General features: G+C 43.2%; 1 protein-coding gene across 1 annotated transcript; it reads right to left on the bottom strand.

Annotated features, from left to right (window-relative positions):
- Positions 1 to 2,571: 2,571 nt before the first annotated feature.
- On the bottom strand, positions 2,572 to 25,732 carry LOC139469453 (uncharacterized). The gene is made up of 4 exons (XM_071251630.1): positions 25,071 to 25,732; positions 4,052 to 4,307; positions 3,089 to 3,247; positions 2,572 to 2,771 (listed from the first exon to the last, which is right to left on the bottom strand). Exons 1-4 carry the CDS (start codon positions 25,555 to 25,557, stop codon positions 2,612 to 2,614), a joined length of 1,062 nt encoding a protein of 353 aa, XP_071107731.1. The 5' UTR covers positions 25,558 to 25,732; the 3' UTR covers positions 2,572 to 2,611.
- Between the last annotated feature and the right edge of the window lie 266 nt (positions 25,733 to 25,998).

Here is a 25,998-nt window from a genome sequence, read left to right as displayed (position 1 = left end):
ATTTCTGGTGTCCCCCGCCGTGATATTGCTGGAATATTGCTAAAAACCAAACTCACTCACTCACTACAATGCAATCTCGAAAACAGAATAGAAACATACAGATTCTTCAAGCTCTTATGTACTCACGAACAACGAATAGTCACATACGGTTCTTTCGATCGCCTTGTCCCCGGGACGGCCGAGTAGCAACATACGGTACATTTGATCACTCATGTCCTCACGATCATCGAACACAAACTACGGTACATACGAGCACTCATGTCCTCACGATCATCGAACAGAAACTACGGTACATACGAGCATTCATGTCCTCACGAACATCTAACAGAAACTACGGTACATACGAGCACTCATCTCCTCACGAACATCTAACAGAAACTACAGTATACACGAGCACTCATCTCCTCACGAACATCTAACAGAAACTACGGTACATACGAGCACTCATGTCCTAACGAACATCTAACAGAAACTACGGTACATACGAGCACTCATGTCCTCACGAACATCTCATAGAAACTACGGTACATACGAGCACTCATGTCCTCACGAACATCTCATAGAAACTACGGTACATACGAGCACTCATGTCCTCACGAACATCTAACAGAAACTACGGTACATACGAGCACTCATGTCCTCACGAACATCTAACAGAAACTACGGTACATACGAGCACTCATGTCCTCACGAACATCTCACAGAAACTACGGTACATACGAGCACTCATGTCCTCACGAACATCTAACAGAAACTACGGTACATACGAGCACTCATGTCCTCACGAACATCTCATAGAAACTACGGTACATACGAGCACTCATGTCCTCACGAACATCTCATAGAAACTACGGTACATACGAGCACTCATGTCCTCACGAACATATAACAGAAACTACGGTACATACGAGCACTCATGTCCTCACGAACATCTAACAGAAACTACGGTACATACGAGCACTCATGTCCTCACGAACATCTAACAGAAACTACGGTACATACGAGCACTCATGTCCTCACAAACATCTCACAGAAACTACGGTACATACGAGCACTCATGTCCTCACGAACATCTAACAGAAACTACGGTACATACGAGCACTCATGTCCTCACGAACATCTAACAGAAACTACGGTACATACGAGCACTCATGTCCTCACGAACATCTAACAGAAACTACGGTACATACGAGCACTCATGTCCTCACGAACATCTAACAGAAACTACGGTACATACGAGCACTCATGTCCTCACGAACATCTAACAGAAACTACGGTACATACGACCACTGATGTCCTCACGAACATCAAATAGCAACATACGGTAGCTTCGATCACCCATGTCCTCGCGAACACCAAATAGCAACATACGGCAGCTTCCATCACTCATGTCCTCCCGAACATCGAACAGAAACTACGGTACATACGAGCATTCATGTCCTCACGAACATCAAATAGCAACATACGGTAGCTTCGATCACCCATGTCCTCGCGAATAACAAGGTAACCACAACCGTTTCATTCGAACACGCCTGTCCACTCACGAACATCGAATAGTCTTGGTTGATGTATGTCATCGTATCCAATTTGCTATGCTCATGATGTCAATCACTAGATTGCCTGGTCCAGACTCGATTATATACATACTGCCGTCATATTGCTGGAACATTACTGAGTGCGGCGTTAAACAACAAACAAACAAACAAAACATCGATTAGAAACATATCCGTACCGCAGATCACCGGAGTGCTTCTTTCGATTCTCTCGGAAAGTCAACCATCCACGTACATTATTTTACAAAATACGATACCTCTTGACATTCATCCTCACGAACGCTGACATTCATGACCAACTCGTGTTATTCCGACGTGTTACGGAAAGGGACGAGTGGTGACGAATGGAACGCCGAATTACTACTTGCCATCAAGCGCTCATGCCTCACAAACACCTGATTGCTACTGCCGAAGCCTAAAACTAACCAGGCCTCAGGAAGTCTATCAGACCAAACACACATCAGTAAACACACTTGTTACACACTAGTACATATGGTACATATATCCTCGCGAACACAGGACTGCTACTTTCGACACCTATTAATACTCGTGCCTTCAGAAGCACCGGATTCCCGTCCTTACCTTCGAACACGCATACCCTCACAAACACTACATTGTTAATGCCCCTAGCGATAATAAACTTAATGTAAACAGCTTGTTTTTCTTTGATATTCCCGAAGACTGAATGTGCTACCAATTTAGGTTAATTGGATCTACCTTCATACTCCAGTACCCCGCGACTGTCGCAGTCGTGTTAGGGGCGATAAGGTAGCAAAGTTGGTAAAGCGTTCGCGTCACGCCGAAAACCTGGGTTCGATTCCTCACACGGGTTAAATCTGTGAAGCCCCGGTGTCCCTGTTGTGATAATGCTGGAATATCGCTAAAAGCGGCGTAGAACCATATACACTGTTATTGCCAAGATAATACCGCATATCTTATTTGCTTGTTTTATGTTAAAGACAAAACAAGACAAATGTGCTAAGAAAATGGAAAATGTTTATTTTTCTTCTTTGTTGAATACTTTCAGCCCTTATTTACATATTTGGAATATCAATATCTCAAGCTCCAAACTGAGGATTAAGTTTTTTATCATGGCATCCGGTGGATCCCGGAAGCTCGAACGTGTACTGACTTCCGCCTTGTACGGTGCTGCCATAGAAGCCTTTATCCCCAGACTTCATGCACGAGATCTTGGAGCTCTCCGGCCTCCCGACACATCTGGAGGTAAAACCAATACAGATGTTGGACAATAAATAACACGTGTCGATGTCCCCGAGTACAACATCGTGTGCTCAATTAAACTCAATGTGATGAAAATGATTTATAGATGTTTCAGCATTTCATTGTGGATTTGGTAATGGCGTTTTCATATTGTTTGAACTTCTCAAAGAAATCTTACTTTTAGCAATTAGTTATTAATCTGTCCATCGAAATATTACTTAAATTTCATCTGAAATAATATATGAGGAATATCCGTCGTTATGTCGTTAAACAAAGGAGTTTACAATAAAATAGTTCCAACACATGTGACTTACCTGCAGTAGTCGTCGCGGCCGTCATTGTCGACGTCGCGCATGAACCACGTGTCTTTGTGACCGCTGTCAAAACCTAGCTTGGAGACATAATGGTGACCTTGACCTGAGCTTCCTGCTAGTGCACATGACAAGAATCTTCTCTTTCCACGTCCCAAAATTCTGGAGACGAGAAAATGCATAATTTCAATGAATGAGTGAGTTAATGTTTAACGTCGCATCGGAAATATCTCGGTCAGGATGAAATGAGTATATTCACATATATTCAGTGCGTGTTGTTATGTCTCATATATACTACTCGAAAGAGGTTAAAGAATACACGATTTTTTTTCATATGGCTGTAGTTAATCTGTCTCGACATGGCATGACAGATAGTGTAATCATATTTGTTTGTTGTTATTTGACGGCTGTCTGTAAATAATCGAGTCTGGACTTGATAACCCAGTAATTGAGATCATAAACATCGACCGACGCAATTGGGACATGCATCAACCAATTCAGCAAACCTGACCACCCGATCCCGCTAGTCGCCTCTTACGACAAGCATAGTCGCCTTTTACGGCAAGCATGGGTTGCTGAAGACCTATTCTACCCCAAACCTTCATGGGTCTGCGATCAGATGAAAACATTGGGCGTTCTTTATAACTTTTACTGAGTTCTATATATAATATGATTGGTTGATTTACGCATGGTCCAGCCTTGACTTTGCCTTACCAGAGGTTAGAACTGGTTTGCAAATGCACGTCTGTTTCACGGATACACTGATATCTATCCGAGGGTCCAGCGCCCTCAGAAATTCGTTGGGATGGTACCATGTCCTAGTTGCGATGCGCAAGCTACGCTACAAATCTGTGAAAGCTAGGTGCGTCGTCAACTTAGGCCATTGAGATATGAAAGACGGTGTGTAGCGTAGCTTGCGTACAGCGCAACTAGGACATGGAACTAGTCTATGGAATCGCTGGTTACCTGCAGTAGTCGTTTGCTGCGCCGGTGCCCTGCACGTCCGCCCAGCCGTGGTACAACTCCTCATCACCGAGCTCTATGACGTCATATCGTCTCTGAGGAATCTGACTGGTTGTCATTGATACCACTTCTACAGAGTATTCTTCGTTGTCGCCCACCTCCGCCTCCAGAGGTGCCAGACTGACCGGCTGCGAGTTTGGCCGCCGTATACTTCCGGTCACGCGCAGAGACACGTCCACAAGCTCCAGCTCACCAGAATCTGTGTCAGAAAATCACATTATCAGACATGCTAACTACGTCATTAACTATCAAACTGTATACAGCTCATTTTACTTTTTACTATTTGTCGGTGCATCGGACATACGACCCCTCCCCACCCAAAACCCTGTCGGGCTGACTAACAGACCTAAAACAATGATAATGTCCGACACCTTCTTTGGATTTCCGATCGCCTCCGTGGTCTAGTGGTAGAGCGTCCGCCCGGAGGGCGGAAGGTCCGGGGTTCGAACCCGGCCGCGTCATACCGAAAGACGTTCAAAGATGGTACTTGTTGTTACCCTGTCTGGCGCTCGGCATTAAAGGGATAAAACGAGGACTGGTCGGCTCGGAGTCAGTATATTGTGTCTGAGTGGGGTATTCATGTTAAACTGCGGCATGGTATCTCAGTGTGCTAGCACTATAAATCGGCATCAGTCCGGACTAGTACAAGCAGCCAAACACACGTGCATGCACGTCGCTATAAGTGCAATAATCTTGGACGCGACGTTAAACCCAATTTCACCTCACCTCTTTGGATTTCCGGGCTCAATAGATCCCAGCGTCTCATACCTTTCCTAGAGTGGACTAACACGAGATCAGCTGGTCATAATGTTTGATTGTACACTGTGGAATTGTATACCAGCGGCTTAGATCGCTGCTCGTGACATCAGCCACTGGTTCAGCAGACTCATAGTTCAGTTGGGCGAATGCTGGCCTTAGCATCACTCACTCGCTCCTTGACACCATCCTTCCACACAGACGACATGACAAAAGGTTAATTAAGGTTTTGGTTCGTGCGTCAATTGTAATAATAAAGATATCATTTCTACTCCCTTTTCATATATTTCAATATGGCCTAGCCTTCTAAACAGAAAGAATGTACTGAGGGTTACTCTCATATCCTATTCCAGTCATGGTATTTTAACGCAATGAGACAACTATGTTAGTGTAGGGCTCCTAGCTTCTCTACACAGATGACGCCATGCGCTGACTCTGATCGTAGCTTAGGACAAGTCAGGCAGGTAAAAAAACCTCTAAAGTTCGCAAAATATTTCTCAAGTTCGAAAAACAGTTTTAAACTTCGCAAGACGTGCTTAAACTCCGCAATATTTTCTATTAAATCTCCCACGATCTATTTATAGTTGGCAAGAAAGTAGTAAACCTATCATGCTAGTTTTGAAATTCGCAATATATGTTTAAACTGTGCTGTATTGTTTAAAGCGTCTCAAGATAGTTCCTAATATTTAATTATTAGTTTAGACTTTGCAAAATCCTGTAAACGTATCGGAAATTAAATCCTTTACATTTCTCAAGATACTATTAAATGTCTCAATATTTTAAAATTTAAAAGTCTCTTGCGAAGTTTAGAAATGTCTTGAAACTATCAAAATGATATTATACGTTTAAAGTGGGTTTTGGCCTGTCCAGAGTGCCATAGTAACTTCATGAAGTTTTATGTCCACAAGAGGCCCCCGAGAAGCAGTCTGAGTGCATGCGGTCAGGTGATATGAGGCATATATCACAGCACGCGCGTGAACACTTGTGTTATTGCTGACTCGCCCAGATAGTTGCAAGTGGACACTGTCCAAACATTCCCCGCCTGGCCATTCATACCTAGACACATGCATCAGCTGTTTGTTGCGGGGTTTGGGAGTTTAGTAACGTAAAGGTCAGACGAGCGTGCGGATCATTCTTTTACATGTTGATTGGCGGAAATACACACACATGTCAATATCACCACGTGTTCGAGTGAAGTTTGAAATAACAAAAATCCCTCTGCTGATTTCATATGATTATGTGGAATAGAGCTAGCTGGAGCTGGCTCAGATTTACTTTTGTATGCGTTTCTAGAAAAAAATAATTAATAAAATAAATATATTCCACAGCAGGACCACTCTTATAGGTTTACCATAAACAGTGGACTTGAATTGAAAACATAAACGTAAATGTTTCATTAAATTGAGCTGGTATTTAACACTAAGTGTATGTGTGTGTGTGGCTGCTTGTAATAGTCCGGACTGATGCCGATTTATAGTGCTAGCTCACTGAGATACCATGCCGCAGTTTAACATGAATACCCCACTCAGACACAGTATACTGACTCCGAGCCGACCAGTCCTTGTTTTAGCCCCGAGCGCCAGACAGGGCAACAACAAGTACAATCTTTTAACGTCTTTTGGTATGACGCGGTCGGGGATCGAACCACAGACCTTCCGCTCTCCGGGCGAGTAGGGAGTAAAAGAGTGTTAAATAGTTTTACGACGCTTTCAGCAAAATTCAACCCATATCTTTACAGGGGACCAAAATTATATTCAGAAATTACATCTATTGGGAATCGTACACTGGTCTTTGGAATGACGAACCAACGCAAGTCTTGAGTTAGACAATAATGGCATATACTCCATTGCCCACCCATGACTTTAGCAGTATTGGGTTATATCACGATACCCCGATATTGTGCAATAGAGATATTCGAACCCGGATCAACTGCCGGGGAAAGGGAGTTAACTGACTGTAAAATTCCAATTCCGCCCTTGCCGAACTTGGCTGCAATTATGGAGTTATATCTTGTCTCGACTTACTAGTTAACGCATAGTCCAATCAAAATCGCGAAACGAAATCGACATCCGGTTCGTAAACAACGTGGATATCAACGTGCAGATTTCGGTTGACTGCAGGATTTGCAAAAGATGTGTACCGTCAACTGGGCATCGACAGATATTTTCCAAATCTTTTTATGTTTTTAATGAAGATGCTCAATGGATTTGATTACGCGAGATTGTATATATCTTGATCATCGATCAGATCGTCTTGAATGGGCGCCGCCATTTTGTTTAAAGCAAATGTAAGTGAAAGATGGAATCTGATTGATCAATAGGAGGGTCATAGAATATAACTCGTAACAGCCACGCTACGATCAAGCCCAGAATTTCAAGCCTAGTATCCCGGGCTGTTAGTTTGGGATATCTGTCCTTCAAACACAGGAGTCCATCAGTGGGTCCACAACACTTTATTTGTGATATAACAGTTACTGCATGTGCATAATCACGATTGTGGTGATGGGACAGACATGGCCAGGCAGCATATCAGAGGCGTCAGAGAGCCAACCTGCCTAGCCGCTGTCCGAGGGTCAAGTCCCGACTAACAGAAAGCGTACTATCTTTAACCCTCACTGTCAGACTGCAATGTATCGTGTTACGTTACATACATGGTCAGCCTGCAGTATCCCGCACCTCATCCACAAAGTTAAGCTTCAGTGGCCAACCGGCCATTCTCTGGCATTAATTAGGAGCCACTGACCTGCACATGACTCTGTGCTGTTGGCCATAGTAATAACAGCCCAGCTGGTGTTATAATTTGATTTGGGCAACGATGTGAATATTTATCTATATATATATATTTAACTTATTTAACTCAGGGAATATATAAGACATATATATATTCCCTGATAAAACCTATACTCTGCCAAACTGCCTATGATATACGCCCTTTCTGTAAAGAAGGACGTGTCCCACGTCCTTATAAAGCATTGTGAATGAGGTAGGTATTAAATTACAATATACATGATACAAGTTAAATATTAAAGCATGAAACATGTTATGAAATTAATACAATAGGGTAGAGACGGTATAGCCATACCATTCAGATTGTACTGATGTGACAAATTATACAAGGAATAGTATCAACCATGGTTGATTCACAAACCTTAAATGAAGAATTCATTTTAAATTTAACAACGTCCATCGTAAGCTGCATATTAATTATCCATAACTAAGTATAATATTATTAATAGTTTCAAAATAGGAAAGCAGACTGAGATATATTCTGTGGAACCCGATTTTCTTTTTGCTACAACAGACGGCACATTACAATGTGTTAATTAACACCAGATTACGTCAAGTACATGGATCAACACAATAAAATAAAGTACACCATGTATAAATAACATTGTTATACAAATACGTTTCCACTGAGCAGTGAGGTAGAAAATATTTTTTTTTAAATAGAGCTTTACAGGAATCATGGTAAGGTGCCATGTACCAATTCACCGTCACTAATAATATACACGACGCTCAAGTCTCACACAGTTGCTCACAGATAGCTTATCATTCTTACGGTAAATGATCAGTCACACATATAAATTCTCTCTCTCTCTCACATACTTTTATCTCTCTCCCTTTCTACCTGTCTCTCATCTACTCTCATCACATCACTCCATTCAAGTCAACTATACAACTTATTAATACATCATATCAGGTTCACAAGCATCCTCATACACATCATAAAGATTCATCATAAACATCATTTTTATTTTCAGGCGCATAATATTTCTCTTACACTACTGCTCATGACAAACAAAGCATTACGAGCGGATATCAGACGTACTTAAAACATACATTCATACATCAAATAGCAGTGAAACAACGCCCTAATCAAATTGAGATATTTTAGTGCATATTAATAAACGTCGGGAAGGGGCACAGGCTACTAAGTTGACGGGACATATACAGCCAGGTGCCTGCTACAGCTGAGAGAAAAAGGAAAAGGGACAGATAATTGTATACATGTACAAAAAAAGCGTTAAGTGGTGACGGAAAGTAATTGACAGGGGTGGGTGGATTGAGGCGACACTCCTGGGGACTCAGATGGTATAACCCACAGTGGACGCACTTGTATGGGTGTGTGTGCGCATGGTACAGTGGGGGTGGGAAGATGGGAGGTGGTGGAATGGAAAGGGGAAGGGGAGGCCAGTGGGAGGGAAGGGTTTGATGGGGGAAAGCCTTGTTTGGGGAGGGTTGGAAATCAGTTGTTGAGTTGTGTCGCTCCTCCTGTATTCTGTTCAACTTTACTTTGAGGGATGTAACGACAGACATGATTCCCTCCATACCAGATTCTTTGTGTATGTCCTCTGCTATCTGGGCACTCTCTACCATATCTGACAACGTGGCATGGCGCCGGGTGAGAATAAACTGAATGATGTGAGGGAGGGCATTTCTGAAAATGAGGTCTTGTATAAATTGATCAGTGTTACATTTCAAAAGAGATGCCTCATAACGAATAGATTGAAGAAATTCACAAAAGCCTTCGTGCTCTTTTTGGTTTCTATCAATCAGGTCATTTTTGCGGTTTATGACTTGAATTGACGTTGGGCCATACCATTTTAAAAACGATTGTTTGAGTTCAGGCCATGTCATGTTGTCTTTACATGGAAGTCCTTCATACCAAATTAAAGCAGTTTTGGATAAATATAGGGGGAAAACGTTAATAATTTCGTCACTGGTGTAATTTTGAATTGAGGTAAATTTCTGAAATCTACCTAGCCATGAAGGTGCAGAGCGGGGATCATGTCCGTCAAACAAAGGCATGGGGAGGGTCGTGAAGCTGACGCGAGATGGGGGCTGGACAGTGTGTCGGCCAGCGGGTGGGGAGGGGCATGGAGGGGGAGAACAACAACGGCCATCACAATGGGGGTTAGTAATGCGGCAGTGATGATCAAGAGGAGTTGAGGTTGCAGGCTGGAGAGGAGTACATGGGGAAATTGAGCGAGGTGGGGAAGTCTCAGCAGTTGTATGTTTAGTATTTCGTCGGATCCTCCAAGGAAAGCAGGAATTACTGGAGGACCCGTCATCAGAGTTTTGAGTTTTAAATGAAAAGAAAGGCATCGCAACTTTAAAGAATTAACAAGAATGACCAAATTGTATAAACACTTACCCAGTGGAAAGATTAACTAAAACTTACAGAACAATCACTATAGCCACTGAAAAATCACAAAGTCACTGACACAAGGTGAAACAGAGTTAGTTGAAATTCTTTGCCTTGATGGAGTCCTTGTTTTTTATTTGTTTCCGCACAAAGGATTCACGTATAGGGGCCGTTGTACGTGCATTCGTTGCTTGCAGTTGTGAATGGTGAGGAACTCACAGAATTCTTGCTGTTGTTCCCACTTGCCGTAAAAAGACGTCACTATTGTTAGATGTGACGGAAACCTTTTCACAAAGCTGCAAAGCGTCCCAATTGTGGATTCCGTGGCACAGTTGAAAGGCAGTGTGGTCAACTGTTCTCCGAATTCACGATGATAGTTGCTGTTTTGACGTGAGTTGTGATGTGGACCCAGGATGGATGGATATCGCCTGACTTGTGGGGAGATTTCGCTCACGAACGTTGTTGCAGAGAGGTTCCGAGATCTTGGATTCCACCATGTATCCCGGGCTGTTAGTTTGGGATATCTGTCCTTCAAACACAGGAGTCCATCAGTGGGTCCACAACACTTTATTTGTGATATAACAGTTACTGCATGTGCATAATCACGATTGTGGTGATGGGACAGACATGGCCAGGCAGCATATCAGAGGCGTCAGAGAGCCAACCTGCCTAGCCGCTGTCCGAGGGTCAAGTCCCGACTAACAGAAAGCGTACTATCTTTAACCCTCACTGTCAGACTGCAATGTATCGTGTTACGTTACATACATGGTCAGCCTGCAGTATCCCGCACCTCATCCACAAAGTTAAGCTTCAGTGGCCAACCGGCCATTCTCTGGCATTAATTAGGAGCCACTGACCTGCACATGACTCTGTGCTGTTGGCCATAGTAATAACAGCCCAGCTGGTGTTATAATTTGATTTGGGCAACGATGTGAATATTTATCTATATATATATATTTAACTTATTTAACTCAGGGAATATATAAGACATATATATATTCCCTGATAAAACCTATACTCTGCCAAACTGCCTATGATACTAGTTCGGCAAGGGTGGAAACTGGACTTTTAGACTCAATTTACTCGCTTGCCTCGGGAAGATGGATCCACTTCGAGCCGAGCTGACTTGCGACTTCCTTGGCTAAACACTGTTCCTTTAATTTTGCACTAGCTGGTAATGTGTCTTGATATCAATCTCATTAAAATCAGATCGAAGTTCTCGCTATCGCTAAACAAAGATCTGAGGACATCCCATTACGGGTCACGTCAGAGCGACCTTTCATCCAACCAATCAGAGCACCGCTTACCAGATCATGAAAGTGACAGTCGGAACGTGTTTACTTATCTAATCATGCAACCTCGAAATACTTAACAGAGGGTATTCCGAACGACAGTTACGTGTTTTATGATTATATCCATACAATCGAGGTCATCTATAAGCCATTCCAGAATGTTCTTTTTATCAGTTTTAATTTTTTTAATCGAGAATACGTCAAAATATGTTTCGAAGCGTTGTCACCAGTTTGGAACTAGTGTCGTAAAGCTCGAGAAAGCTGCCTTCTGATTGACTAATGTCGATTTCTTGTCAGTCATTCCATTGGTCGGTCAAAGTTCGCGAAAGGTCGTTCTGACGTGACTAGAAATGGGATGTCCTCAGATCTTTGTTTAGCGGTAGCGAAAACTAAAATCTGATTTTAAAAAGATTGTCTTGATATTCGCTATCAAGTATTGCAGTTTCTTACTTATTTCGATCTTATTTATTTTCTAATAAACGTCGGACATTTATGGAGTATAATGTGTTATTGTGCATAAGTTGGAAGTTATCTCCTGTTCGGATGATTTTTTGGAATGCTGTAGAAACATCAACATTTGGTGAGACAGATGGGGTTTTTTCGGCATGAACGCGTCCATATAAACGTCTACGATGAGGTGGACAAACGCATGTTATGTTCAATTTCTGCACATATCCGTGCCTTATCACAAGAACACTCATTGTAAGCTGAGTCGAGTCGCGGAGACCCAGGTTGTAAATATCTACCAAAAATTCTTAAATATCTTGAAATAAACGTCTCCAAAAAACAATCATGACTTCCAGTGAACAAAAAAACTGTAGAATAAATTAAGAAGGAAATAATGCACACACAAAACACTGTTACATTCAGGTGTCTTCCGATCGGCAAGGCATACCATTTTGATAAAGCCATTTATTATAAGAATAGCGGACAAGGTAATCGGGTGAACAAGGAGCAAGCTAATTCTGTTAAACATTTGGCACTCATTTGTTATATTTTACCTCATCCCATGCCGTTACACCATTGACTATCCCCTTGAAGACCCAGGTTAGAAAAGGTCTTCAGCAACCCATGCTTGTCGTAAGAGGCGACTAACGAGATCGGGTGGTCAGGCTCGTTGATGCATGTCATCGAATCCCAACTGCGTAAATTGATGCTCATGGTCTCAATCACTAGAGGGCCGCCTCCGTGGTCTAATGGTAGAGCGTCCCCCCGGAGAGCGGAAGGTCCGGGGTTCGATCCCCAGCCGCGTCATACCAAAAGACGTTAAAAGATGGTTCTTGTTGTTACCCTGTCTGGCCCTCGGCATTAAGGGGCTAAAACAAGGACTGGTCGGCTCGGAGTCAGTATACTGTGTCTGAGTAGGGTATTCATGTTAAACTGCGGCATGGTATCTCAGTGTGCTAGCACTATAAATCGGCATCAGTCCAGACTAGTACAAGCAGCCACACACACACACACACACACACACGTGTGCATGCACGTCGCTATATAAGTGCAATAATCTTGGACGCGACGTTAAACCACATTTCACTTCACCTCACCTCAATCACTGGATTGTCTGGTCCAGACTTGATTTCATAGAGATCGCCGCCAAATAGCTGGAATATTGCTGAGTGCGGCTTTAAACAACAAACAACAAAGAAAAACACCGTCGGTGATGAGGCTTTTCGGTCGTGGATACCATTATCCATGGCAGACAGTTACATTTCTTAATGAATAAAATCTCGCCGTATCTTTGAGACCCTACAGCCTGACGCTAAGAAATAACACCTGACATTAGTTTACAAGCAGTAAATTTTGTATTTATCATTGAACGGATGTTATGTTAAATAGAAATTGGCTGCTAATTGCTTCCTCTCCCACACCACAGAATCAGCGACAGGCGTTCCGTCCGACAGACGGGGTTCAGATACACTGGCACATTAATGTATTTGGCTGGTCTAAGTTTTCACTAGTCTTTGAATTAGCATTTTGTTTTAATGATTTCTATTGCCCCGTGCGTTAAATTCAAACCAGATGCCCCTGAGCTGATAAGGGTAAATTGTTCAAAATTGTTACATACCAGCAGGTACGTTACCCCTAGCTGGGACGACAAGAAACACGGACATTTGTCCAAATTAAAGCCAATATACCTTGATTGAAACAATGTCTAAGGAGCGTGTTTCACATTTATAGTATTCTCATTAATACAGATCAGAATAGGACCCGTATGTCTGACCGAGGTCAAGGGGCAAAGGTTAGGGGTCGGCGGCTTGAGGGCACATGTGTTTCAAGCAATGGAAACGGGATTCTAACTTAATTCGTTTCTTTTTGCGCTAAACCGACAGTACAGTCTCCGAGTTTGGCAGGTGTAGATACGAAATAGATCTCAAGTCAAGTAATCATGTGCTCGGAGGGAATAATCATTTACCGTTAATTGGTGACCAAGACCGTCTAGTTTGTTCATGGCTATCAGAAGACCTCTAGTATTTTGTAAAATCATAACTTTGAATATGATATGAAATTAACAGTTATGGGACTGCCTAAATATCCCATGACTTTCTGGAAATGGCATATTTCTAAATCACAGAAACGATATATATTGATGGAAATATATAGGGCAACAGATATTATTAATAATTCGTTCGAATAAAGTTTATTTTTTCACAACGTGCATAGAGGACTTTTAATGTCTGGGAGCGCCTCCGTCGCGGATAGTATCTTCCTGAAGAGCGAAAGATCGATAGTTCGATCCCTCGGCCGATTCATACCAAAAGGTGAGGTGAGGTGAAATTGGGTTTAACGTATCGTCCAAGATTATAGCGACGAGTGTTTGTGTGTGTGTGTGTGTGTGTGTGTGTGTGTGTGTGTGTGTGTGTGTGTGTGTGTGTGTGTGTGCTTGCAGCCATGTGACCTTGCGGAAATCACGGCGAACAAACGTCGCTAAAAATTGTCTTCATGTTCAGTTTCACCAGTAAAGTGAAACCTTGTTAATCCGAAGCCCGTTAAACCGGACACCCCACCTTCTGGACAGTAACTGTGGGGATGTATACAAAGTAACATTATTCTGAAATCTGAAATCTGAGATTTGTTAATCCGGATGGTTTACATTGGAAACGTGAATTAGCATTTGTTTGTTTGTTGTTTAACGTCACACTCAGCAATAGTCCAGCTATATGACGGCGATCTGTAAATAATCGAGTCTGGACCAGACCATCCAGTGATTGACATCATGAGCATCGATCCATGCAATTGGGATACGATGACATGCATCAACCAAGTCAGCGAGCCTGACCACCCAATCCCGTCAGTCGTGTCTTACGACAAGCATAGTCGCCTTTTACGGCAAGCATGGGTTGCTGAAGACCTATTCTACCCCGGAATCATCACGGGCCCGGGATTAACGTGTTATACTTAATACTGTCCAAAAGCCAAGTTTAATCTGGTTATGCATGAATGAAGATTCCGGGAAGTGATATTAAATGTTATTTGAATTCCGTTGACTACATGTTTCATAGCTCGGGTAGCCAAGTGGAACGAGGGTTCGCTTTTCACGCCCAAGGCCCGGTTTGAGTCCCACATCATTTTTAGTGTCCTCCAGCCGTGATATAGCTGGAATCTTTATGACAGCGGCGAGAAAAATACTTACACACTCACTCATTTACTATAACTAATTAATAAATGCCCCGTGAAGATTCGGGATAGAATAGGTCTTCAATAACTCAAGAGGCGAGTATGTTTGTTATAAGAGGCGACCAACGGGATCGGGTGGTCAATCTTGCTGGCTTGGTTGATGCACGTCATAGTATCCCAATTGCGTGGATTGATGTTCATATAGCTGGAATATTGCAGAATGCGGCGTTAAACAACAAACAAAACATAAATGTTCAAATAAATCACCATGATCAGTAATTGAATCAACATTTGACAACATGTTTCATATTTACCCAGTTAATCATTGCTGCAGATTTCAAACAGTGCATGCTTGCCTCATTACGTTGTAACGCACAACTAAACCATGATATTTGTTTTCCATATGCGTGTTGACTGTAATTATAGACGAACCCCTAACGCCCAATAAAGGCATTCACGTCAGATATCAGCACCACGTCGTTCAGGATGTGGTCTTAATTGACCTTATGATCAATAGACAATACAATCAAGATATATGCTTACATGAATATATGTGTGTATCGCCATCACGTAATGTAGACAACGAGGCAGGGGCGAGGCAATGGAGGGCGTCAGTGTGAGAAGCAGCATGTTAGCCTTATCATGTACAGATTATTAAACATAATGCCCATGGCAATTAAGCCGCTGAGATAATGAACCGTTTCCTGCATGTGTCCAAGAGTTTGAGAAACACGTGACCTTTGTGTCTGTCCCTCGTGGCATCAGGTACAACATGGCGTCCCGTGTGTACACACAAGTAGACACAATGCTGACAGGTCAGTCACGTGGCGTCCTGTCGGGGGTGACATTTTTCTATATGTCATGCAAACCTATTACACATCGCTTTGGTTTACAAGCACAGCCAGTTCCTCATGACTAATTCCATGGCAAAGTAGACTGGACTACTGGGCTATTTTGTGGATGGTTAATTGCTGGTGGAGGAATGGTTATACGATATCGTTGGAATCCACCACCCCATTCTCACATAACCATACCCCATCCCAAATACCAACCCCCATCTCTACCGTAATGTCCCGACTATTCTACGGCACCGTCCATGCACTATCTTCATCCAAATACCGTTTAACATATAGCCTGCATCCCTAACACAACTCCTCCAACACCGCACATAACTCCTCCAACACCGCAAACAACATCTCCAAAACCGCACACACCTCTTGCAACACCGCACATAAATCTTCTAACACCTCACACAACATCTCCAACACCGCACACAACTCATCAAACACCGCATAAAATTCCTCCAACACCGCACAGAACTCCTCCAACACCGCACACAACTCCCCCAACACCACACACAACTCCCCCAACACCGCACACAACTCATCAAACACCGCACACAACTCCCCCAACACCGCACACAACTCCCCCAACACCGCACACAACTCCTCCAACACCGCACACAACTCCTCCAACACCGCACACAACTCCTCCAACACTGCACACAACTCCTCCAACACCGCACACAACTCTTCCAACACCGCACACAACTCATCAAACACCGCACACAACTCCCCCAACACCGCACACAACTCCCCCAACACCGCACACAATTCCTCCAACACCGCACACAACTCCTCCAACACCGCACACAACTCCTCCAACACCGCACACAACTCCCCCAACACCGCACACAACTCCCCCAACACCGCACACAACTCCTCCAACACCGCACACAACTCCCCCAACACTGCACACAACTCCTCCAACACCGCACACAACTCCTCCAACACCGCACACAACTCCTCCAACACCGCACACAACTCCCCCAACACCGCACACAACTCCCCCAACACCGCACACAACTCCTCCAACACCGCACACAACTCATCAAACACCGCACACGACTCCTCCAACACCGCACACAACTCCCCCAACACCGCACACAACTCCTCCAACACCGCACACAACTCCTCCAACACTGCACACAACTCCTCCAACACCGCACACAACTCCTCCAACACCGCACACAACTCCTCCAACACCGCACACAACTCATCAAACACCGCACACAACTCCTCCAACACCGCACACAATTCCTCCAACACCGCACACAACTCCTCCAACACCGCACACAACTCCTCTAACACCTCTAATTCGAGGTGTTAAAGAACACAAGAAAAGTAAACACTAACACAATTTCCCTAAAATCCCGAAAACAACTTCTCCAAAGAGCCTCATGCAACTCACAACCACCCCGAACGTAACATCCCCAACACAACTTCTCAGACACAGTGAACACAACTACCCAAATGTTTCTAACACAGGTACTCCCAAAACACAGCTACCCCACCACACAAAACATCTCACGCAACACCCCAAATATGAATACCACCCCATCACACCTCTCTCATGTCCCCCGAGCAGCAGGCAGCACCAACGCACCTGCACGTATACCGGCACTTCCGGGACACTACCTCAGTGTTACGCAGTGTAGGGTACAGGACCACTTTATCAGTTTCGTTGGCTTTTTCTATCGTGGTATGTATCTATCTGGACAGGCATCTGTCTATTTCACAAAAATGAAAGCAATTATATCAGGCAACGTGCGTTATCTGTGTGCACATGATGACACCGACACACGGGTTAGGCTATTACTGTCAAGTGTCGCATTTGACAGACGCGCTGTTTACATAAAATAAATAAAACAACCTTTCCCTATTACTCCGATGTGTGTTTCTGCATTTATTCCCGCGTACCAGCATCCCCCTTTATACGTCCCCCAGAAACAGACACAGACACACACGCACACATACACACAGACACACAGACAGACAGACACACACACACACACTCTCTCTCTCTCTCTCTCTCTCTCTCTCTCTCACACACACACACACACGCACGCACTCACTCACTCACTCACTCACCTATAGCCCACCCGCGTGACATCATTATTTCTATATTCCAATATGTCTGATATCATTCTATTTTAGTATCATTGAATTTCCCATATGTAATATTAGCATTGAGATATCCTAACGCTATAATATCAGCTTTGGCATATTCCTACATATGTGATATTAACATTGAGGTATCCTAACGCTATGATATCAGCTTTGACATATTCCTACATATGTGATATTAACACTGATATATCCTAACACTATAATATCATCTTTGACATATTCCTACATATGTGATACTAACACTGATATATCCTAACGCTATGATATCAGCTTTGACATATTCCTACATATGTGATATTAACACTGATATATCCTAACGCTATGATATCATCTTTGACATATTCCTACATATGTAATATTAACATTGAGATATCATAACGCTATAATATCAGCTTTGACATATTCATGCATATGTGATATTAACACTGAGATATCCTAACGCTATGATATCAGCTTTGACATATTCCTACATTTGTGAGGGGGCACGGGTGGCCCAGTCGTCTAAGGCCCCGCGATTCGCTGTGCAGAGTTGCGTCCCTTGGGCATGCCAGAAACCTATGATTGTGGGTTCGAATCCCGGTTCGCCCCGATTATGTTTCTAGATTTTGTTAGCACCATACCCGTGTTCGTGGGTTTCATCGAAGTGGTAAACGTCTAATACCTGCATCACTTCGGGCTTTCCTCCAACATTAAGCTGACACGCCGCGATATAACTGGAATACTGTTAAAAGCGGCGTGAAACCCAACTCACTCACTCACTACATATGTGATATTAACACTGATGAATCCCAAACGATGAGACAGTGTCAGTGCAACACCCATCTGCTTTCCCTACCTATCTGCTACCACCGTTGATGAGGTTAACTGAGTTAATATCATCAGTCTAATTCAGTGCCTATTTTGAGCACCCTCATTCGTCTGATGTTCCGACACATGACAGCAACCATTTTTTCATAGCCGGAAAGCCTTGGGAGACAGCTTCCTGACCAGATTCCTATATATAGAACATCGTCACAGTTGGTTACCGGTTTCCTAAATTAATAATCAGCGATGTAATCAACGTCTACTTTTGAAGTCAAAATATTATATGCATTTGCAGCCATTTTTTGTAATTAGCACCGTACAAAAACTCTCACAAGACGAGGACAAATCCCGTCATGGCGGTCCCAGGGGTGATGTAAGTTACACGTAATTACTGCCTAAGTGCCTCTGCCCCGAGTCTCCCCACCACATGCCCTTATAATTACCCGACCCAGACATGCAGCTATTACAGAGAAATATTTGTCTCAAGATGTCTACACCTCCAAATCCCCGTGATCCTTCTGGAAGACACAGCTTTATCACCGCCATCACATCAACTACGGGGAGCCACATGGGGGACGGGACTTGGGCGGAACCATGTCGGGACCGACCAGGGTTTGAAGAACTGGGTCTGATCTTAGTCGCATGTACTCATCACCAGGGTCGGAACTAACGCGGTGGGTGGAGACTTGATTTACAGATGATGTCTTCTCGGGGTTTTCTACTCTGCGAGAATTGGCTTGTCAGAGCGGCTGTGCGCATGCGCTAACGGCCCCAGCAGCGTTTGGCGGTAACAGGGGGTGTCTGGTTTCTAAGATACTCGGGCAACGTTAGAACAAATAGAGACCATTATACCGATATTTGCTCTCTGGAACAAATAATTATATTCCAGTAGCCAAAATGTTTAGTGCAAGCAAATTTAGTTTCCTTTGACGTCAGGTAAAATTGGTGCCATTTTCCGTTGGTGCCATTTTACGCCAAGCAGGATTGGTGCCGTTTTCCTAAGGAAAATTGAGTGCCAATTTCGTCAGGCAAATTTGGTGCTGTTCAGGCACGAAATAGCCACCTATCTGTGCAGAGAGGAAGAAGGAACAGCGGCTAGCCCGACAAGCTGCTCTATTAAAAGCTACCTACCGCCTTGCCGCATACGGTTTACCTTAACCATATGTTGTTTGTCAACAAAATGTCCGCCAAGGAGGTAGCAGTAAGATAAAACGTAATTCATTCCCGAATGCAAAACACTGCAAACTATTCATAGAGAGATTTAACAGTAGACAAGCCGTCTATCACATAAATATAGTCCCACGCGTCCCACACGGCTGTCATCGTAACGAATGGGGCTTCCTTTCATTTGAATTCTTGAGTCAAATATTTGACGGATCAGCATTTCAGAGGTTTTCCCAAAAGCTATGTTCCACTTATTTTTTCGTTCCGATGACCATAATTGGTATGATGAAATTACGGTGTACAATTAATTTCATCTTTTGGATTTCAAATGGAGCTTTATTTCGCTGATTACAGGAAGGTTTTTTTAGAATGTGTCACATGCAAAACAAACACTGAAATCCGATATGACAGGTTACAGGGTCAAGGTTAACGCTAAGTCTCTGAAAATATATAGTTTTGATGGATACAAGCAACTCCATTTGAACGGAAAGGGAACCCAAGTGAGACGGGAGATTAAAACTTACTTTATTTAGGGCTATATAACATTCAGGGCTGGGCGGAAGGGAATGGGGTGTGGTTCAGGGACTGTGAGTGAGTGAGTTTGGTTTTACGCCGCTTTTAGCAATATTCCAGCAATATCACGCCGGGGCGACAGAAATCGGCCTCACACATTGTGCCCATGTCCGGAATCGAACCCAGGTCCTCGGCGTGACGAGCGAACGCTTGTACCACAAGGCTACCCGACCGCCCCTCAGGGACTGTGAGAGAGACTAAGGTCAAGGTCATCTGCAGCTCCCACTCGAAACAACATAGGAAACTATTATGCCAATCATACACACGCCCTTGTAAAACCTGCAGTATGGATAACAGTAGATAGTTTAATATAACAGTAAAACGAGATCCGTGGATTATCACATACACATATCTGTATATCCATGTCATGAAAATATGCTGACCCTTTCCTATCTACAATTACATCTATCTAAATTACTGTCCCGTAAATCACGTACTTTATATCGGGTGAGTATATGTAAGTCAGTTATTATAATTACATGCAGTCCTATCATTATCTGCCAGGGTAATAACCTGGGTTATGTTCAACGAAATGATATCAGAGTTGTACGACTGCCGTAAGTCTATGTACCAACAGCCAGGGGAGTTACCGTCACTTTAGCTCTAATGTCGAATTGAGGAACTGGTACGCTACCCGCTTAGCGGAAGGGAATTGGGACTGCGCCTCAATCGGCTATATCACGGATATAGACTGACATTAGTCCCAGAAATAAAATTCTACTCTCTATATTTCCTAATTATAAAATGAAATGCAAATGGAGCCCAGAACAACCCTTAATTGCTGAGGCAATGTAGACTTGCCATATCATTCTAGACTTGAGTTGGACTCCTTTTTTAATTTCATCACTAGGACTACACGGCTGTATCGGCATGGAAGTATGTACGTAGTTTTGTCTAAAATACCCCCCCCCCCCCAACACACACACACACACTATGGGCTTCTTTATTGTATCAAACATTCAAATACTTCAGTTTTCCTCTGAAGTATGTCTGCACTACAGCGTGTTATGGTTCATTCAGTGTATGCCACATAATGCAACATGTTAATCCCCGGCCTGTCAGAAGAATTACACACGAGGCACCCATGCAGTGCAGTCGTAATGCGAGGGGGATACGTTAGGTACACCTGTCAGATCACAGAATTTCCCCCTTCTTAAATTGTCCCAGAACATTTACAGCAGAACAAAGCTGGATCTGTCATTAGGCTGTGATAACGTCTACCTGCATTTCGGACATATATCGCTGCAGTCAGCAATATTCCAGTCGTATCCAGGCTGCCCGTTTATGTCAACCTGGGGTTGATAGATTGATCGTCATCCCAGTTCGTCAGGATGCCGTGACCCGCTGAGAACCAAGTCACAGAGAACCTAGATCATCGTTTAACTTCAGGGGTTTTATGACCGGAACCCCAGCAGGTGTTTTTCCTATGTGATGGGCGAATGTATAAATGGGCTAATGGTGGTCTCGAGTGTTTATCCACAGAATTAAAATGTCCGTGACGTAGGAATATTCATAATACTGTATATGTCACATGATAATGCTGAAATATAGGTGGTTGGGGCACAGATAAGGTCTTAGTTATGATACAATGTTTTGGTGGTCATAAAAAAGGTGGACAGTTAGTTTAGCGTTAGTGAGTTAATGAATATTCTTTAACGCAGCACTTAGCAAGCAGGGCATGAACAAGATGTAGAATTCTGATATCACCAGCCACCGTGTGTTACTTTTGTAAAGGCGAAGTAACATAAGGATCCTTTTTGGCCAACTGAAAATGTCAAATGTTGTTATGAAATAATCAGTGTGTCAGCAGGATGTGGGAGGAAAGCCCGAAGTGATGCAGGTCTTAGACGTTTACCACTTTGGTGAAACCTGCGAGCACGGGTATGGTGCTGACAAGCCTAGAAACATATACCTAAGATGCGCATTAATTAAACTGACAAACCAACAAACATATTCGGGCGAACCGGGATTCAACCCACGATCATAGGTTTTTGGCATGCCCAAGGGACGCAACTCTGTACTGCAAATTGCGTCGCCAATAACGACTAGGCCACCCGATGACTGACATCTAGTCTTAATTCTTAGACACTCAAGTTTGGGACTTAAGGCATGTTCAAGTTCGTACGTATAGAAAAAAAAGAAAAAAGAAATGGCCAATGTTTTGTAAATTAAGATACTAAACATTTTACTTAGGTGATTCTGCATCAACATCTCCTTAGAAAATTATACTGAGCCAAGGTCTTGCTTATGTTCATATTTTGATATATCAACATTCCCTAAACTCCAAAACCAACATATTTTATTAATGTTAACCTCATGTATACATTTGGCGTTGTCCAAAACACGCAGCAATTGAATAGAACAAAGACTACATTTCATTCACATGAACACGTGACAACAACGATTTCTGAAAGGTTTGGCTTAATTCAAACCTCATCCTGAAGCTGTATTTTGTTATCTACATCCCTGCGTGCTCCGAGTTGCATCCCTAACCATGCAGCAAGTCATTAACACTTATATAAGTACTATATTTATTTTAGACTGCATTACAGAAATTGATAATCGCAACTCGCTAATCCTCAGTGACCTACTGAATGAGTGAGTGAGTGATATATGTTTAAACCCCGTCAGTAATTCACGTTCGCTGTGAGTAATCCTTGTTGGTTTTTTTTAGTTTGAAAACATGATTCATCTATACACGTGTTTGACGCGGCACCATCAATATCTACCCACAACAGCCGTGTATGTATATATTGGATTCAGTGAAGGTATTTTATGTATATGTATGTTAGATTCCAGTCGTATGACGCACAACACAAGATAAATATTTAGGCACGGGCGGAATAAACGTCCGAGATATTTATCATATAAAATAACCATTACTCCCTAACCTTTCTTGATCTAAATGCCGCACAATTAATGATAAGTTACTTTGAAAAGACAGTGGTGCTTGGTGTCGAGGGGCGGGTGAGAATTGCTGTGTGTGTGTGTGTGGGGGGGGGGGGGGGGGGGGGGGGTTAAAGGATAAAGGATGATAAACATGTTAGTGGATGGGGGTCGGGTGTGTGTGTGTGGGTGTGTGTGTGGGTGTGTTTGAGGTGTTTGAGGGGGTGGGGGGGTGGGGGGTGAGGGGGTGGGGGTGCATAGGGAGGTCACTGGTTATATACCGATTTAATTTTTACCAGATTTTAAGCATGTATCCTGTGCGACAAATGCTATAATAAACCAAATGCCATGACATTTTATTGAAACAGGCGGCAGAGATGAACGAGCGTGGCTCGGTTTTCAATTATAACTAATGTTTTATGGACAAATTCCAATCGAGTTAATAATATTTAAAAGCCTTTCACGAGTTCCTTCATACTTGCTTTCAACTCGGCTAAATACTCCCATTGCATAACTCCCCAACCTGAACATTATTGACGGAGAAAAATGTCGGGTATTTTGTTTTAATCAAACCATACAGGACAAAGCCGTGTTCGTGAAATACATGACCTTTGTTCATGCGAGCCACATTGTATGGAAGGAAATTGCTGAAATCAGTCGGGTTTCTGCTAGATCTGATATATGACGATAAATTATGACGGCCTGGTCTGTAAGAGTTCACCCCAGTAAATAGGAGGATCTTGATTGCCGCGGCGTTTAGTAGACTTCCGAGGGCAAATAAACAGATGTGGTCCTCTCCCCCTAGAATTACTCTCACGTGCAGGAAGGCAATAGTCAGAACTATACAGCTGACAACACGTGGATCTGTCCCTCGCCAAGTACTGTTTTGGACAGCTCTACGTCTACTTCTTATACAGATGTATTTCGAAATAAAAAGGAAAACCAGAAACAAATTATACATGGTTTACCCTCGGTTAAGACCACCAACAGCCCCATGGAGCAACGTTCTCAATAACGTCCCAGATGGCGAGGACAGTTGTTACAGTATTTGAATCCAAACACCATATGTTAGATTTCATTAAATTAAATTTGAAATAAAAAACTTGTCCATTTATTAAATTATTTTCCGACATATTCATGCAATAGGCATTTCAAAACAATAAATATGTATAGTTTGGATATTTGTTCTTAAATAATTGTCTTGAAACGGAGGAGTTACAAACTTATTTTGAGTACTTTGTAGATTTATTTCTTTCAAGTAAGTTAAGGGAGTAGAGCCTACGCATCAGATACGACGATGCCGTTAGGGCTGCCGGTGCTGTTGATGTATAGCTGACTGGCACCAGTCATAAATAATAACAGCTGATTCGTTCATACAAAGGGAATCAGGTAATCATCACTGCTGTCAGTTGCTATCCACTCATCTTCTTTAACCATCATCAGGACCACGTACTTAATCTCCTCGACCCAGTTTAACACTGAATAATCAAATCATGATTTACTTCGCCGTATAAACGCGTATTCGTTCGAGGATGCTTGTACAATTTTATCGCTAATACCATAGTGCGATAGAAGTGTACGTGTTAGATGTGTATACAGCGTAATGGCTCATTGTTAATCTGCCGTATCACCTTATGTTCTTGATCTTCCGACGGCGTAAATTATTGTTATATTCTCCTACACAGGAAAGCCATATATAATCCTGAAATTAAGCCGACATGAAAAGGAAGCATGCTTTTGATACCGAAGACCACTTACCATGAACAATAACACAGTTCTCTGTGGGGAAGGTATGACACTGAAGTTCATAGGGCCATTTCATGCCATTGTCAGCCATAACGCCGTTACATTCCTCCCTCGCCCCCTCACACACCTGTCTGCAAGGGAGGGGTAGGACCCCCGGGGGACGTCTGTGGGGTTCGGGGCACGGGGGTAGGTATAAGACGCATAGAAACCGATTAAACGTCGTACACTGAGATCCTAAAATCCGGAACAGTTGTGACGTCTTTACGTCGACGTCATCTTGAGTGTAGTCGCCGTAGAGGTTGGGAAGCTGCGTCGTGTTGACGATGTTGACGCAGTGGGACAGCGTAACGGGTTCACAGACAGGTGATGACGTAGTCCGACAAGTCCACAAACACAACACAAATATTGACACAAATCCTGCCCGTTTTTTCAAATATCCAAACAGGTCTTTAACTCCCATGTTAACACTTTTTTTCAAGTATTCAACGGTTTTTTTCATAAAAAACACGTGGTGCGTGTTGCGACGACAGACATCCCCTGGTCACTGTGAAAAACTCCCGTCCACCCTAGAACCTCACTGTTCAAACATTCCTGTCCGATGGCCGCAGGGGTTGATCTGGCTCAACCGTTAGATGTTACTGCCAAGCGCTTCCCGGCTCCCTCGCATACGGGCCTTGCAGTGCCGACTGCCTGACTAACGCTTTACCTCCCGTTACCCCCCTCCCGTTCGGACATCTGTACACAGCCATATCCACCAGGAGGGGCAACGGGGGGACTGTAGATAACGCGTACCCTCCTCAGAACTGATATCTACTCTTATTTCATTCCCCTAATACCTTCGTCGGACTCGTGTTTATATTTCTCTGACATTATATTGTACATCTGTGTATAGCTTACAAACCATTATAACACTGTTCGTAAGGGTATTTGCATAAACTCA

Source organism: Haliotis cracherodii, unplaced genomic scaffold (assembly GCF_022045235.1).
Source record: "Haliotis cracherodii isolate W230 unplaced genomic scaffold, xgHalCrac1.p SCAF_2, whole genome shotgun sequence".
In the NCBI taxonomy this organism is placed as follows: domain Eukaryota; kingdom Metazoa; phylum Mollusca; class Gastropoda; order Lepetellida; family Haliotidae; genus Haliotis; species Haliotis cracherodii.
This window is presented reverse-complemented; position numbering and strand designations above follow the sequence as displayed.

What these genes read in the sequence shown, in the direction of transcription:
- LOC139469453 (XM_071251630.1), bottom strand. Translation starts at nt 25,557, where the DNA reads ATGAAAAAAACCGTTGAATACTTGAAAAAAAGTGTTAACATGGGAGTT. An exon ending in GCAGCAAACGACTACTGCAG is followed by an intron (nt 3,248 to 4,051) that starts GTAACCAGCGAT and finishes TCTCGTCTCCAG; the next exon opens with AATTTTGGGACGTGGAAAGA. An exon ending in GGCCGCGACGACTACTGCAG is followed by an intron (nt 2,772 to 3,088) that starts GTAAGTCACATG and finishes TTTTACCTCCAG; the next exon opens with ATGTGTCGGGAGGCCGGAGA.